This window comes from Podarcis bocagei, assembly GCF_964188305.1.
Source record: "Podarcis bocagei genome assembly, chromosome: 1".
Lineage (NCBI taxonomy): Eukaryota > Metazoa > Chordata > Lepidosauria > Squamata > Lacertidae > Podarcis > Podarcis bocagei.
This window is the reverse complement of record NC_138125.1, coordinates 67,512,659-67,526,989: the sequence shown is the minus strand read 5'-3', so window position 1 is coordinate 67,526,989 and position 14,331 is coordinate 67,512,659. Positions and strand designations below refer to the sequence as shown.

General features: G+C 38.5%; 1 protein-coding gene across 24 annotated transcripts in view; it reads left to right on the top strand.

Moving 5' to 3' along the window:
* CCDC73 (coiled-coil domain containing 73) overlaps positions 1-14,304 on the top strand; it is a 74,882-nt gene extending 60,578 nt beyond the window's left edge. For 23 of the 24 annotated variants that reach the window (XM_081163888.1, XM_081163892.1, XM_081163884.1 and 20 more), the window contains 8 exons: positions 36-164; positions 612-671; positions 2,465-2,563; positions 5,251-5,361; positions 6,211-6,415; positions 7,985-9,439; positions 11,564-11,697; positions 14,009-14,304. In XM_081163888.1, the coding sequence (XP_081020014.1) occupies positions 36-164; positions 612-671; positions 2,465-2,563; positions 5,251-5,361; positions 6,211-6,415; positions 7,985-9,439; positions 11,564-11,697; positions 14,009-14,257 (2,442 nt within the window). In that variant the 3' untranslated portion in view covers positions 14,258-14,304. The remainder of the gene's footprint in view (positions 1-35; positions 165-611; positions 672-2,464; positions 2,564-5,250; positions 5,362-6,210; positions 6,416-7,984; positions 9,440-11,563; positions 11,698-14,008) is intronic. The other variant, XM_081163891.1, reaches the window with a different exon arrangement.
* The last annotated feature ends 27 nt before the right edge of the window (positions 14,305-14,331 follow it).

The window sequence follows — 14,331 nt, the reverse complement described above, 5'->3', positions numbered from 1 at the left end:
TTGGGTGAACTATTTATGGTTGTTTCCTTATTAAGGAGCTAAAGAAAGTTACAGCAGACTTGATAAGGTCCAATGTCACTTGTCAGCACAGAGTGGGAGATGAAAATCTCAATCTTACAGCAAAGGAATGGGAGTTGAAAGAGCTACAGCAAAAATATTCAATGGTATTTGATAATTATTTTTTGCCAGTTAAGATTTCATGTTTTTAATTTATAAAAATAGATCTATACTGATATTTTAATAGGTGTTTTCAGTGTGGTAGCACTGTTTTAAATTCTATAGTACTAGACAACTATAGCAAATATGCAGTGCACTGCTAGGTAGTTTAATTTAATAGTTCCTATACTATATATAGTATAGTGTATAGTACAATGGTCATGCTGGATGTTAAAATCCTTTTATATTTTTCTGTGTAAAATCTGTTATAATAATATTGTTAGGGTACAATCCATTTGCACTTTGCATCCTCCAGTTACCTCCTACACTCACTGCTCTGTATACAGGAGTTTCATGTTATCTGACCCCTCTTTTCTGCACTCACTCTCTCATGGGGTACTGTGCTTGCAGCACAAACCATAAGGGGCCAATGACATGGTTTATTTCATTTATAGGAGAGAGAATTTAATATAAGACTCACTGAAGAAAATGCACAACTTAAGGAAGAAAAGCAGGTAATTTATATATTAAGAATATATTATATATCAATGACATTTATTAAGAACATGTGCAGTTAAAATTACAGCTTTGTATAGTAAACTTTGTAGTTTACTGAGATAGGTATACTTTTAGGCCTTTTTTATTTGCTGTGTTAATGATGTGGTTGAACAGTTCCTTTTGTACCATAGCCCCAGCCAGTATGAAGCTGCAAGATGTTAAGTAACTGATGGCAGTCATTAAGCCATGGCAGTCATTAAGCCATGTTGTCAAAGGATGAATCCATATAAAGTTAAAATAAGAGTGCTTAGAGTCCTATGGCCTGGGGGGAAATGTACGACCATTGTTGATAAGGCCTTCCCTGGTTACTCAGATAGACAGTTGAATCAGGACTGACCCACACATGAGACAAGGTGAGGCGACCACTTCAGGTGGCAGGATCCACAGGGACAGCAGATCCTGTCTCCAAAGAATGCATTGCCTGCTGCTGCTGTGAAACAGCTGCAGCACACTCCTTGGAGGTTGTATCTGCCATGTTGAAAGTTCCCCCTTGCCACCTCTACAGCGACCTCTAGGTGAATAGGAGGCACAGCTGGTCTCCCCCCATTCTCCCCTTGTTCCTAATGTAGGTATTCACTCACTCATTCTTCCCTGGTGGTTGTGGTGGTGCCATTTTGTGGCTTGCCTCAGGTACCAAAGTGTCTTCGGCTGGCTCTGAGTTGAATCCAAACATTTCTATTCAGAAGTAAGCCCCATTAAGTTCAGCGAGACATACTCTCAGGTAAGTGTATGCAAGATTGCAGCCATATAGTCAAAGGATGCTCCTTGACCTCATCATCACAACTGAAACTTTAGATTCTAGCAGTGGGTTGGGAGCGCTTTACTACCAAAATTTCAACTCCCAGCTCCCAAAGACATATGCATGAGATTGTAGCCTTAAATTGTGGATGTTGTGCTTTACCTAATCTGCTAATGCATTTTAAGAAAACTAAGAAAACATTTTATTGCTATAGAAATGGTAAACAAACACTCCACAAATACTTTATAATAGTAAGCCTACTCAAAGACAAGCTAAATTAGTATTTATTTATTTATTTATTTGGACAAGGTATTCAATCTGTAAAACATTTGTGTGAGTTTTACTACTGGCATTATAGATGTTTGATTTCAGTGTATTTTGAATTGAGAATCTCAATTATATAACTACTTTAAATCATATACAATGAGTTTGGAGATCTAATACTTGTTTTCACAATGCATCATACAAATTTGCATGACTTGGAGCATCTGTAGTATTGAAACCTGAAGAACCAAGAAACATATTAATTTGATGTGAAATAATACATCCTGAATTGGTAATGCTGTTTAGGTTTACCAATAGAACTTTACTGACATGACTGTTAAATTATGAACTTGTAATTAGTTATCTTTATATAATTTCTCCCCCTTCCCCCAATATTGTGCATGTTGCTTAGAGGCTCAGAATGGTCTAGCATCTTCATAGTCATGGGAGCAATAAAACGCTGAATTTCAGCTGCAGCAGTTTGAGACTTCAAGTTGTATAAGATTAACCACTACTTTATACCCCTCTGACCTTCAAGCCAATATGCCATTATATTCTCCCAGTCTTTTACCTTTGACATTCAGGATAAGGAGGCCTCTGGTTATGATTGAACCATCTTCCTACACAAGTATAACAATAGCAACATTTAAATAAATAATTTACAAATATATATGCATATCCTGTTGTGCTCAGCTTTACAGAATAATCCTGTCATTTAAAAGAGAATGCATTTCTTTTATTAAAAAGGAAATGATTGCGTCTCTACAACATATGCAGCAACTGCTCTGCAGACAAACTGAAGCTAATGCCAGAATGTCATTGAATGAACTAGAAGAAGCATGTCAGGTCAGATATTTCTTGATTAGAAACTTGATGGCCATCTGCTAAATAATTTTATAAAAGTTGTTGTTGTTGTTGTTACCCACTCCCTTCACCCTAAGATCCCAGGACAGTTTACATTTTATAATAAAACATTAAAAACAAATTACAAGATTTAAAATACTTCAGAAAGTATTTTAAACTTGTTAAAAAGATTGTCATATGTTCTTTAGAACTTAAGACTGTCAACCTATCAGGCTGAACCCTGAGCTCTATCCTGTGGCTTTCCATAGAGCTGGATGAGGCAACATGATAATTATAGTAAATTTCAATTTTAGTAATTTTGGATATGCACTATTCTTCCATGCATATTTCTCCAAAGCACAGTTTTGCGATCATGCAGGGGGTCCCTTCCCCACTGCTGTTGACCAGGTGTGCTTATACTCTGCTGAATGCAATGGAATCTGCCTGGCTATTTCTGACAAAATGGGGGCCTCACATAATTCATATACTAGATCTCCTAGTGTGCAACATACTATAACCAGGCTTTTTGTTGAGTCAGCATGTATGCCAGGGGTCTGAAAAGGAGTATGTTGCTATTTAGACAGCACCTATTTAGACAAGGCTACCATGTTTATAAACTTATGAATGGGAGAAAGCAGAAGATAAAGGCAGTTCTCACAGTACTAAAATGCAGGGCCAAATCAGTGAGTTAAATGGCAGCTAGTTAAGTGCAACAGAATGAGGGCGTTTTTCAACAGAAGACATAGTAGGATTGCATCTAGTGTAAATGCTGCATGAATGGAAAGAGCTTCCATTCATGGAAGGAAAGTTGCACTCATGGAAGGATCCCACTCAATGCATCAGTTCCCTTTCTGAGGCCAGAGGACATCCACATGTGAGTATAATACTTAAATGAAGCATTCACATTAAATGCAATGTGTGTAGGCTTGGATAGCATAGTTTATATGTTTTAGATAAAATCTAGTAATTGACCATGTGATCTGGGCCTGTGTATTTATGCCCTGTTGAAAATATATAGCTGTGCAAGGATGCTTTGCAGCCATGTCGGTGGAAGAGCCGTATTGTGTTTGCAGGGATGGAAGGAGTACTGGCGGTGACCATTCTAGGTGTGTCCAATTGATCCATGATTGCTGACACGTAGACCTTTTTGATTCGTAAAAGAGCGGAATGGGTTTACGCATGCAGGCCCAGGAATGGAAATTGGTTCAAACAGGGCCAAAGAGTTTTAGAATCCTGTGTAACGAATCTTGACCTCTGGTTCCATTGATTTTTAAAATGATTTTACATTTCACTTTTTTATAAAATCTGTGAAAGTTTTTTTTTAAAAAAAAATCTCTCAAGCAGTAAATGGAACCATATAGAGGGATAATTGCATGGAAAGGATACGTCAGGTCTCTTTTCTCCCTCAAGCATTCTATATGTTTTGATTCATTTAAAAAGAAAGCAACAACAGCAAAATTCAAAACTGTCTGTGTAGTATCCCGACCACAATTAGCGAAGGCATCTATCAATCTAGATGGACTCCACTGGCCATGCTGGCTGGAGCTGCTGAGTCCAGCACCATCTGGAGGGCCACACATCCCCCACATTCTAGGTAAATTTTACAGTTTTTCTTTCATTCTCCAAATAATCACCGTAGTGCATAGCCAACAGTGTTTCAGTAATGTTCAGTGTCGTATAGGTTCAGAAGTACTGTCTGTAGAAAAAGGCAATGCAGCAAATAATTAATTTTGAAAGAGAGCTTTTATGGGCTCTTCCCAACCCCAGAAATGGTTTTAAAGAATCACAGAAACCGTGCATAGTCACCATTTATCTAAATGCACTAACACTGTTTACATTGGCAAATTTGGTCACATCATCTTATATTAGGTTGTGGATACACTGGGTTGTATCCCTTTTATTCATTTTTCAAAAATGTGAAGAGGGCAAAATTGTATAGTACCTGAGAGATGTATGAGAATTTTTACTACTGATTTATGCAAGATTACTTTAATTTATCAATGTGACAGCAAAGCTGACAATGAGTTAATCCAGAAATGTTAAGACAAGTATGGCAGTTTAAAATCCTTCTTAGTGTACTGCCTTGCACACTGCTGGTGCTACGTAAATGTGAAGTAGCAGTAGGAATAGCATACCAGTATTCTTTTAACACAGATTTAATTTAATTGAACCAACTTAAAAATGAAATAGGAAAATCAAACAAGAAAAACTACAGATTGGAATTTTTGCAATGGTGTTTCACAGTCCTTAAGTTAATCTGAACTCTATATTATATGGAATGTTAATAAAATTCAGGTTTGATTATTGTAATAAAAATATGTTCTAGGATGTGCTGTAGTGTTTATCTTCGCAAACAAAGGTTTAGAATGTGCTACATTTCATATTTCTTAGCTCTGCACTTTATATTACTTTTTCAGCACATTAAAACTTATGCAGTGAAACTGAATAATGGCAAGTATTTTTATACCCTTTTATAGCCATTTCTTTTTCATAACCTCCCCCTGTTTCCTGTTAGCTAAACTATAAGCACCTTTCTGTTAATTTATGAAAATTATTGTTGTGATAGCACATTATCACTGATCTGTATGGCACTTTCAGCATGTTAGAAGAAAAGGTCCAAGCAACATAAAACACATCAAAATTCATTAATGTGGTATTGATTATTTTTTGGATAATTAATTTTATTGCAGACCCTTGAAAGAGATAATGAGCTGCAAAGGGAGAAGGCAAAAGAAAATGAAGAAAAGTTCTTTAATCTTCAGAATGAATATGAGAAAACACAAGCAACTTGGAAAAATGAAGTAAGGTCCCCCCCCCATTTAAATACTACTGAATTAACAAGGTTACCAGGAAGTAAGAAAAACATTTAAAATAATTCCAAAAGTTCAAGAAGCTATTATTAAACTAAAACAAGAACAGGCATATTTTAGAAATCCATCTAGTTCATACATTGGAGACATTAGAATAATTGTTTCAGAACTTTTAGGTATCTCAGTACGAGATACGTTTTCCTCAACTATGACAGTACCTCAGTGAATTGAAAGATTTATCCATAGTTACTTCTTGTATACTTTTAAATTTCTAATCCAGAGGAACAAATCCAAGTATCAAAACTAATTTCTATACATTTCTACTATAAGGAAAAAATACTGCCTTGAGTGGAGGATGCCAATATTGGTGAGGTTGTTACTGAAGATTTCAGCCTTGCTGTCCTTTTCAATATGGCCTGGCCTCTTGATTCTAGACATATCCATGCAGCCCAGGAAAATGTACAAAATGTAAAAGGAAGGCCATAAGTCAAGGACCTTCTCTTTCTTAAACTCAGGGATTCCATTTTAAGAATTTTAGTTCGTTTTTTTCTTAGCAGTGTTCCTTTGTGTGTGGAAGCATTGTGCTGGAGTACTTGCTCCCCCCAGTCTTACCTTTAATACAGATTCTCGGGTTAAGAACTTTGATGCAGGATGAGAACAGAAATTGCGCAGTGGCGGCACAGCAGCATCGGGAGGCCCCATTAGCTAAAGTGGTACCTCAGGTTAAGAACGGACCTCCAGAACGAATTAAGTTCTTAACCTGAGGTACCACTGTACCCATTTTCCCATTTCAGCTCAATAGTACAGTAATAGAAACATGTGCTCTTTTTTTAATTGCAGGTTGCTGAGACAGGTTATGAAAATCAAATGCATACAAGCCAAACAGAAAACAAATATACACAAAAATCAAAAGAAGTTTCTAATAGTCTTGAACAAAGAGACATTGGATTAAAAACTACTCGGTCTTTGAATCTGGATGAAATAAAAGCAAAACAAAGCAATACTGATATAAACACAGGGGAAGAGGAATCAATTAGTGTTGAAGGTACATATGTGTGTGTGTGTGTAATTATAAAAAAAACAGTCCAGAAGATGTTTATCTAAACTAAGCGTGCTAAAGAAAAACTTAAAAAAATATTTTTTAGCTATGGTAACTAAAATATATAAGCTAAAATGTATTATCAGAATCTCACATTACTGAAATACATATTCATTGCCAAATGCTCATATTAAAATTGCAGCCTAATACCCTCACCCTGATAGCCATGAGAGCATTAGCACCCCCACACCACCCAACAAATAATTGTGGGTGGGGAATAGGATGTCTGCACGGCTTTACTTACTTCAGCAGGACAGAACAAAGCCAGGCTGATAAAACTATGAGATGCCAAGTAAGGGCAATGAGATTATGGATTTCAAGGGTATGGAATGAGTGAAAAGCAGGGCTAGGAATGCATCTTGCAGTAAAACAAACAGGGCTGCTGGTGTTCTAGACAAAATTCTGGGCCTTAGTGATAAATTTAAAACTGACCACTTCTGATTGGCATCTATCTGAGAGTTCTTAAAGAACTGAAATGTGTAATTGTTTATCTTCTAATAAAAGATGTAACTTGCCACTAAAATCACCTTCCATATATCCGATGACTAGTAAGTAGTCAATGTGACACCAACTTCTAAAAAGAGATGAAGAGGGGATCCAGGCAATGGTTATTTTAACATCTGTTCCAGGACAACTGGTGGAACGATTATTAAAGATAAAATTATCAAGAATATAGAAAAACAAATCTTGCTGAAGCTGAACAAGAATAGCTTTTGCAAGGATAACTCACTAATAGAATCATAGAATAGTAGAGTTGGGAGGGACTCTGAGGATCATCTAGTCCAACCCACTGTAATGCAAGAATATGCAGCTGTCCTATACAGGGATCAAACCTGTAACCTTGGTGTTTTCAGCACCACGCTCTAATCAATTGAGCTATCTTTTAGATTTCTTTCAGAGTGAAAACAAGCGGTGTTTACTTATATTTTCAAAAAGCTTTTGATAAGTTCCCTCACCAAAGAATCCTGAATAAGCTTAGCAGTCACAGAATTAGAGGTTAGGTCCCTTTGCAGATCAGTAACTGGTTAAAGGTAAAGGGACCCCTGACCATTAGGTCCAGTCACGGACGACTCGGGTTGCAGCGCTCATCTCGCTTTATTGGCCAAGGGAGCCGGTGTACAGCTTCCGGTTCATGTGGCCAGCATGACTAAGCCGCTTCTGGCGAACCAAAGCAGCGCACGGAAACACCGTTTACCTTCCCGCCGGAGCGGTACCTATTTATCTACTTGCACTTTGACGTGCTTTCAAACTGCTAGGTTGGCAGGAGCAGGGACCGAACAATGGGAGCTCACCCCGTCGCGGGGATTCAAAACGCTGACCTTAGTTAGTTAGCATAGTTAGGACTTGGCTCCCACAATATGTAGTGATAGCCACCAACTTGGGTGGCTTTAAAAGATTAGACAAATTCATGAAGGAACTAACTATGATTAAAATGGCAATACATCCCTTATATGAACTATATTTGAAAGCATTCATCCTTCCAATTTTCATCATTAAAATCTTTTCACCCAACAGATTTGGATTGTCTTGAGAATATTATGAATGAAGACAATGCCGTTTGCCATTTCAATAAAAATCGAAAGGAGGCTTCTCCAAGCAAAGTTATCTGCACAGCTCATTTCATTACTCCAGAACTAACCTGTGGGTCAGGTGGTGCTGGGTGTGGAGGAACAGCAGCCGAAGGAAAAGAAAACAGAAAGGAGTTTGATAAAATACAGACAAGGATAGAAGTAAACTCCTCAAACAGTTGCTATTCATTGGTGGAAGAACCCAAGATGCTCTTAGAAAGCACTGCAGCTTTGGATTGTTCTACTCCAGATACTGATCATTGTACTAAACTCAATGAGCATCTAGAGAGAAATGTAAGGAATGAATTTATTTTTGAGATAAATGAAAATATTAACAATGCACCCCATGAGGGAGCTTCTTCCACAAATAAGGCACTCGCTGAAGAATCCAAAGTTCAGGATATTGCTACTGGTGAGGAAATTACAAATGGCCTGTCGAAGACTGAAACTAGTTCCATCTTGTCACAAAAGGTGGAGAATAATTACACAAACCTGCACAATGTGTGCTTTGATAGATATGATGACATTTGTAAAGAAACACCAAGTCAGAGCTCCAGTTCCACAATTTCCAATATTCTTTTAGGTAAAGAGAGTAATACTAATCCTGAAGAAATACATAGTGATAATGCATGCGAAAACAACAAATGCTGTGAACAAAGTAGTACTTGCAGCACACAAGAGAAAATTCCACCTTCACCTGCTTCCTCAAATGACAATTTAGGTGTAAATACTCTGATTACCACTGATGGGAACATGAATCATCTGCCTCTAATTATGAATTTTAATTTAAATGCTGAAAACCCATCTAAATATATAAATGACATACCAAGCAGACAATCTGATAAAGATGATTCCATACTGACAGAAGTCACAGAAAAGACACCTGAAAGTACAAACGAGTCTTTGTCTCTTCACCCTGAAAATGTATGTGAATCTCAGATTGAAGATTTGAAAGTTAATAAATTTGCAGAAGATGAACAAAAGGAATTGCATACACCCAAAACTACATGTGAACAATCCTTTGTGGTTTGTGAGAAACAGGGCATACAGATAAAAGAAAGGGAAAAGCCATCAAGTAGTCCGGACGCAAGGGAAATGATTGTGAAAGGAAGCACAGAAGAATCATGTTCCTTATCCATAAGGACAAGAGAAGATTTAGTAAACAGAAGTGGATGGCCACCCTTTGACTCCGCAACTATGGATAAAAAAGCAGAAAAAACTTCAGCAGACTCAAATTTACCAAGGGTATGTGAAGGTGAAATTCAAACAGTTTGCAATTCAGCTTCCCAAAAGGTTCCATCTTTGAAAGAAAAGCTACTTTCGCAAGAAGTTGAAAAACAAAGTTCATGGGAAGTAGAGCAGACTATGAATATGAATGCTGCCATAAGAGAAGATACGTTAGGTAAGAAATTAAGTGTTTTGTTTTGTTTTGTTTTGTTTGGTTTGGTTTATTATATAGTTCTATGCCGCTTTTCATTTGAATGAATCCCAAAGCAGCTTACAAAAAATAGTAACATCATCACAAATAAAGCATAAATTGTGTAGAATAAGTAACAAATAATCAGTGAAGGTTACACTGTTAACTCAACAACTAAAAAATAAGCTAAACATCAAAATTAAAGCAAAAGTTGCATTATATGATTAATATAGCATTTATAATCTATAAAACAAAATAAACTTTGACAAAATAGCCCGAAAATAAACTGAGCACTGTTATGTTCATACACATACTCTCTGCACCCCCTTAACTCAGAATCTTTCACTCTATTCAGCTCATTAAAATGCACGTACACATAAAGTCCATGGCAGCAACTCTCTTCTGAAGGACTCTGGCTGGAAGTGGGGCAGCACAGATGAAACTACCCACCTGCTGATGGCTGTCGCTCTCCCAACAGTTCTTCCTCTGGAAGCAGCTCCCTTATGAAGGCTCCTAGGGCTGAATGGTAGGGCTCCAGCTGTTTTTGGACTACAGTTCCTGTCATCCCTGACCACTGGTCCTGCTAGCTTGGGATGATGGGAGTTGTAGTCCAACAGTAGCTGGAGTCCCAAGTTTGGGAAATGCTGCTTTAGAAGAGTAAAAAGGCTGAGAGTATGGGCCCCTTTACAGGCATAGGGCTTGGTGCAATTCTACCATCTGCACCCTTATACACCTAGCTATGTACCCTTGCTATATTTGAAGGTGTAAACATCAATTTTGATTGGCTACCGACCTTGTTTGGACATTTGGATGGCATATCAATTTGTATGTGTAAATTACCGTATTTTTCACCCTATAGGACACACTTTCCCCCCTCCAAAAATAAAGGGGAAATATGTGTGCGTCCTATGGGGCAAATGCAGGCTTTCACTGAAGCCTGGAGAGCGAGTGGTGTCGGTGCGCACCGACCCCTCTCGCTCTCCAGGCTTCAGGAAGCTATCCGCAAGCCTTGGGAGCCCAGCGGGAGTGCCCGACGTGCTCCCAAGGCTTGCGGGCAGCAGCCTGCAGCCCGAAGCACGGGGCACACTCCGGAGCGCTCTTTGGGGCTCGGGTGGGAAATAATTTTTTTTTCTTTATCCCCCCCCCCAATAAGTGCGCCCTATGGGTCGGTGCACCCTATAGGGCGAAAAATACGGTAAAATGGATGCAGTGGTGGTCACTGTGTGGTTAATGCAAGCTGATCTGTTTCTCTTCTTTTCTTCTTTATAAATTTGCAAAAAAAGACCCAAATCAAAGAACAACCAAAAGTAAACAAGCTTAGAATATATTTGGCTCTTCAGCAGCCTGCTATGAAAGTCGGGAAGCTGCATGTCCCAATTTTACAGATTCCAGGCCTCTGTTTGAAGGGATGCCCGGTCCATGTCCAGTTTAAAGTTAAAGAATGCTAATAAGCGAGCGCAGGGGGCCTGAAACAGCCCATCAACAGTCAGCACTTGGAGAGGAGATTGATCCACAATATCTGTTCATGGGTCACTCTTGTGAATTGTACTGTTTTTCTTTACCTGCCCCAAATCTGAGATCACACACAAGTAAAAACAAGCATAACCTAGTAACGATAATCCTTACAAGCCACACACATATACAGACACCTTGACATGCCTTCTCCTTTCCTTATCTCTTTTCTGTGTTTGTTATTTTGAGTTATAGAGGAGGCAAGAAGGAATCTAAATAAGGCTAGAGAGGTCTCCTGTAGGCTTCCAGAGCTCCATCCATGAGTTGAGCAGAAGAGTTCTGTGGGTGTTTTCCCATGTGTTGTCTGAGTCCTACCCATTTGGTTTATGTTAATGGGTTCTTTAAGCAAAAAGGCAGTAAACAATGCTTTTGCACAAGTAGCTTTTTGATTTCTAAAATGGTTTGATATTCCTTTTCCCAAAAAATTTTTAAAAAAATATAAATTAATTACGTATAATGTTGTGTCAAAACCTATTTTCTGTACTTTAATGTAATGGTGGGTTTTTTATGGATCAGAGGTAAAATGGGGTTTAGCACTATATAATTAGTACCTAGAGAATAAGAGGCAGTTGTTACCATTTCCTCTTTGTCAATCAGTTTCTACCCACAGTAATGGAATTGCTGACACTTTGAATACCGGAAGTATCAATCCAGGCCCCAAGAGAAATCCCAGTGAAGAATGGAATGCAATAGTAAAGACTTTTTATGATCCCTCTTTTCCCACAGAACACGTAAGTCAATTAAAAATATTGCAGAGCAGACCTTGGTGAGCTAACTCCAGAGATATGTGTAGAACTGTATGCATCTGGATGCTTTAAGACCTTCTTGATCTCCAAAATAATATCAAGAGGGCAAATGTGGCAACATTTTTCACAATTAAAGTTGATGGAAAACAGCAGGAAAAAGTCACAGCATATAAATCAACTGGATCTTAGCCAGTCTGCTTGAATTGAAGACTATGTCTTAACAATAACTTACCAAGCAAAAATTCAAGCATATTATATTACTTTTGTTTACTTTTCAGCTATTGTTTCAGATACCAAGAATCTACAAGACTGAAGGCAGTACAATGTACTTCATAACATTTGCTTTAAAACTGTATTTGTTTGGAACACATGCATTCAATATTTTATTTTTGTTGTTTGTAGTTTCCTGTCACCCAATCTAAATCTGTTCTTAGAGATGAAAGTATACCTAACATTTTATTTAGTTCCTCAATCTCAGGGGTCAGCAAACTTTTTCAGCAGGGGACCGGTCCACTGTCCCTCAGACCTTGGGGGGGGCTGGACTATGGTTTTTTTTGGTGGGGGGAATGAATTCCTATGCTCCACAAATAACCCAGCGATGCATTTTAAATAAAAGGACATATTCTACTCATGTAAAAACATGTTGATTCCCGGACCGTCTGCAGGCTGGATTTAGAAGGTGATTGGGCCAGATCCGGCCCCCTGAGCCTTAATTTGCCTACCCATGCTCAATCTCTTATGCACTACCAATACTAAACACAACATGTTCAAATTAGTACTTGACATTAACAAAGTGGATCTTCACTTTTAGAAACTACAAAGTATTTACTATTTTAAACCCCAGACTACACTGAAAGAAAACAAAAACAAATGTACATATAGGTTGATCCTGCAAGTTAATCAGTTTTGCACGTGACCAATCCATCAACTACATCATGAAATAAAGTAAGTCATGCTAGAGCACTGTACCATCATATGTGGCACAAATCTAGTAAGACAAAAAAAGGCAATTTGGCAAAAATACAGTATGCATGAGGAGTGCTCCACCCTCTTAAAAACAGGCTTTGTGTAGTGCTGTCTGGGGCTTATTGAGAAGATCTCTCTTTTCCTGCCCTCCTGAGACCAATCTTTGGTTAGGGTCTCAAGCAATCAAATTGACTCATTCTTCCTTTTTTCATAAGACACCTGGAACATTCAGTACCTCAACAATAGGCTCAACTACTAGACTATTCCCAGTTCCTTTAGACTCAGTCCACCCCTGGGGCAAGTTGCAAGCCCTCCTCAAACTGAGTTTGTGGCTCTGAAATACTTCTACTTGGAACAAAATCTGAGTGGGAGAAGAACACCCGATTCCTCCCCCCACCCCGCTTGTTCCTATTCCCCAAAGCCATCCTAGCTACCTTACTTGCCTTACATTGTTAGTAATCACAACTGATAGTGGTGGCAGGGGCATAGCATGGGGGGGGCTATGACCCCAGGTGCAGAATCTTGGGCACTCCCCCCCCACATGTGAGCGTCTGTCAGCAGTGGGGACTGGATGAGCGTGGAGGGCTCCCTCCATGCATTCACCCAGCCCCCGCAGGGCACGTGAGTACCCTCTGTGCTCTGTCTGCACCTGGGCACCAGCAGGGGTGGGACAGGGTGTGAAAGGTGCTCTTTACCCTCCATGCACCGTCCCACTCCAGTAATATTTGAAGAATTTTAAATTAGAAATTGGCAGGAAGTTTAGAGAATACAGTTTTAAAGCAAATGTTATGAAGTACATTGTACTGCCTTCAGTCTTGTAGATTCTTGGTATCTGAAACAATGGCTGAAAAGTTTAGAGAATCTTCTTTTACAAAACAATCTTCATGTACATGTGGGAAAGGATAGGAATTGTGCTATCAATGCCCATGTGCAATCAATGCCCATTTGTAAATCATAACTGCAATCTGATAGAGAGGGACGTTTCCCAGCACTTACTTGTCGTTTTGGCACCAAGAAACGTTCTGTAGTTCCAAGCTTTTAAGATACAATTTTAATCTTCTTTGCCTGCTTTTGTAATTTGATGGCATTTTATTTTGTGTTTACATTTCAATTTTTTTTGTTTCTTTAAAAATGCACTGGGAATATGATTGAAGGCCAGTGCAAAAATACCCACAGATGCCAATTCGTTATATCTCCAATACGTAAACAGCAGAAATCAGTGCATAAACACCCAATGTATATGCCTATATAATGCCTAGAAGAGTGTCTAGTGGAGTGTTGATCAGCCATGAGAAAACGAAATCTTTAATGTCTTATGTGTGGATTTTAGGTAACAACAGAGTGCCCATTAGGACAACAGAAGACTTCTCAACCACTCTCAGAAGTCAGTGCAGCTATTTTAAAGCAGAGCTCACAGAACACTGAAGAGAAAGACTGGAAATCACAAAATGTCTTCATAAAAACACGAATTGACAATATTGAAAGGTTTCTGCATTTAAAAAGTTTTGGCCACCCAAGAAAGAGAAAGCATGAGGAAGATACAGAAAAAACATTAACAGCAGATAAAGCAGAAGCATAATGTAATTGTTTTGATAAAGTCTTTGACTGGTGACATATATGAGCAAATGTCATGTATTAAGAAATCTGCTTTCA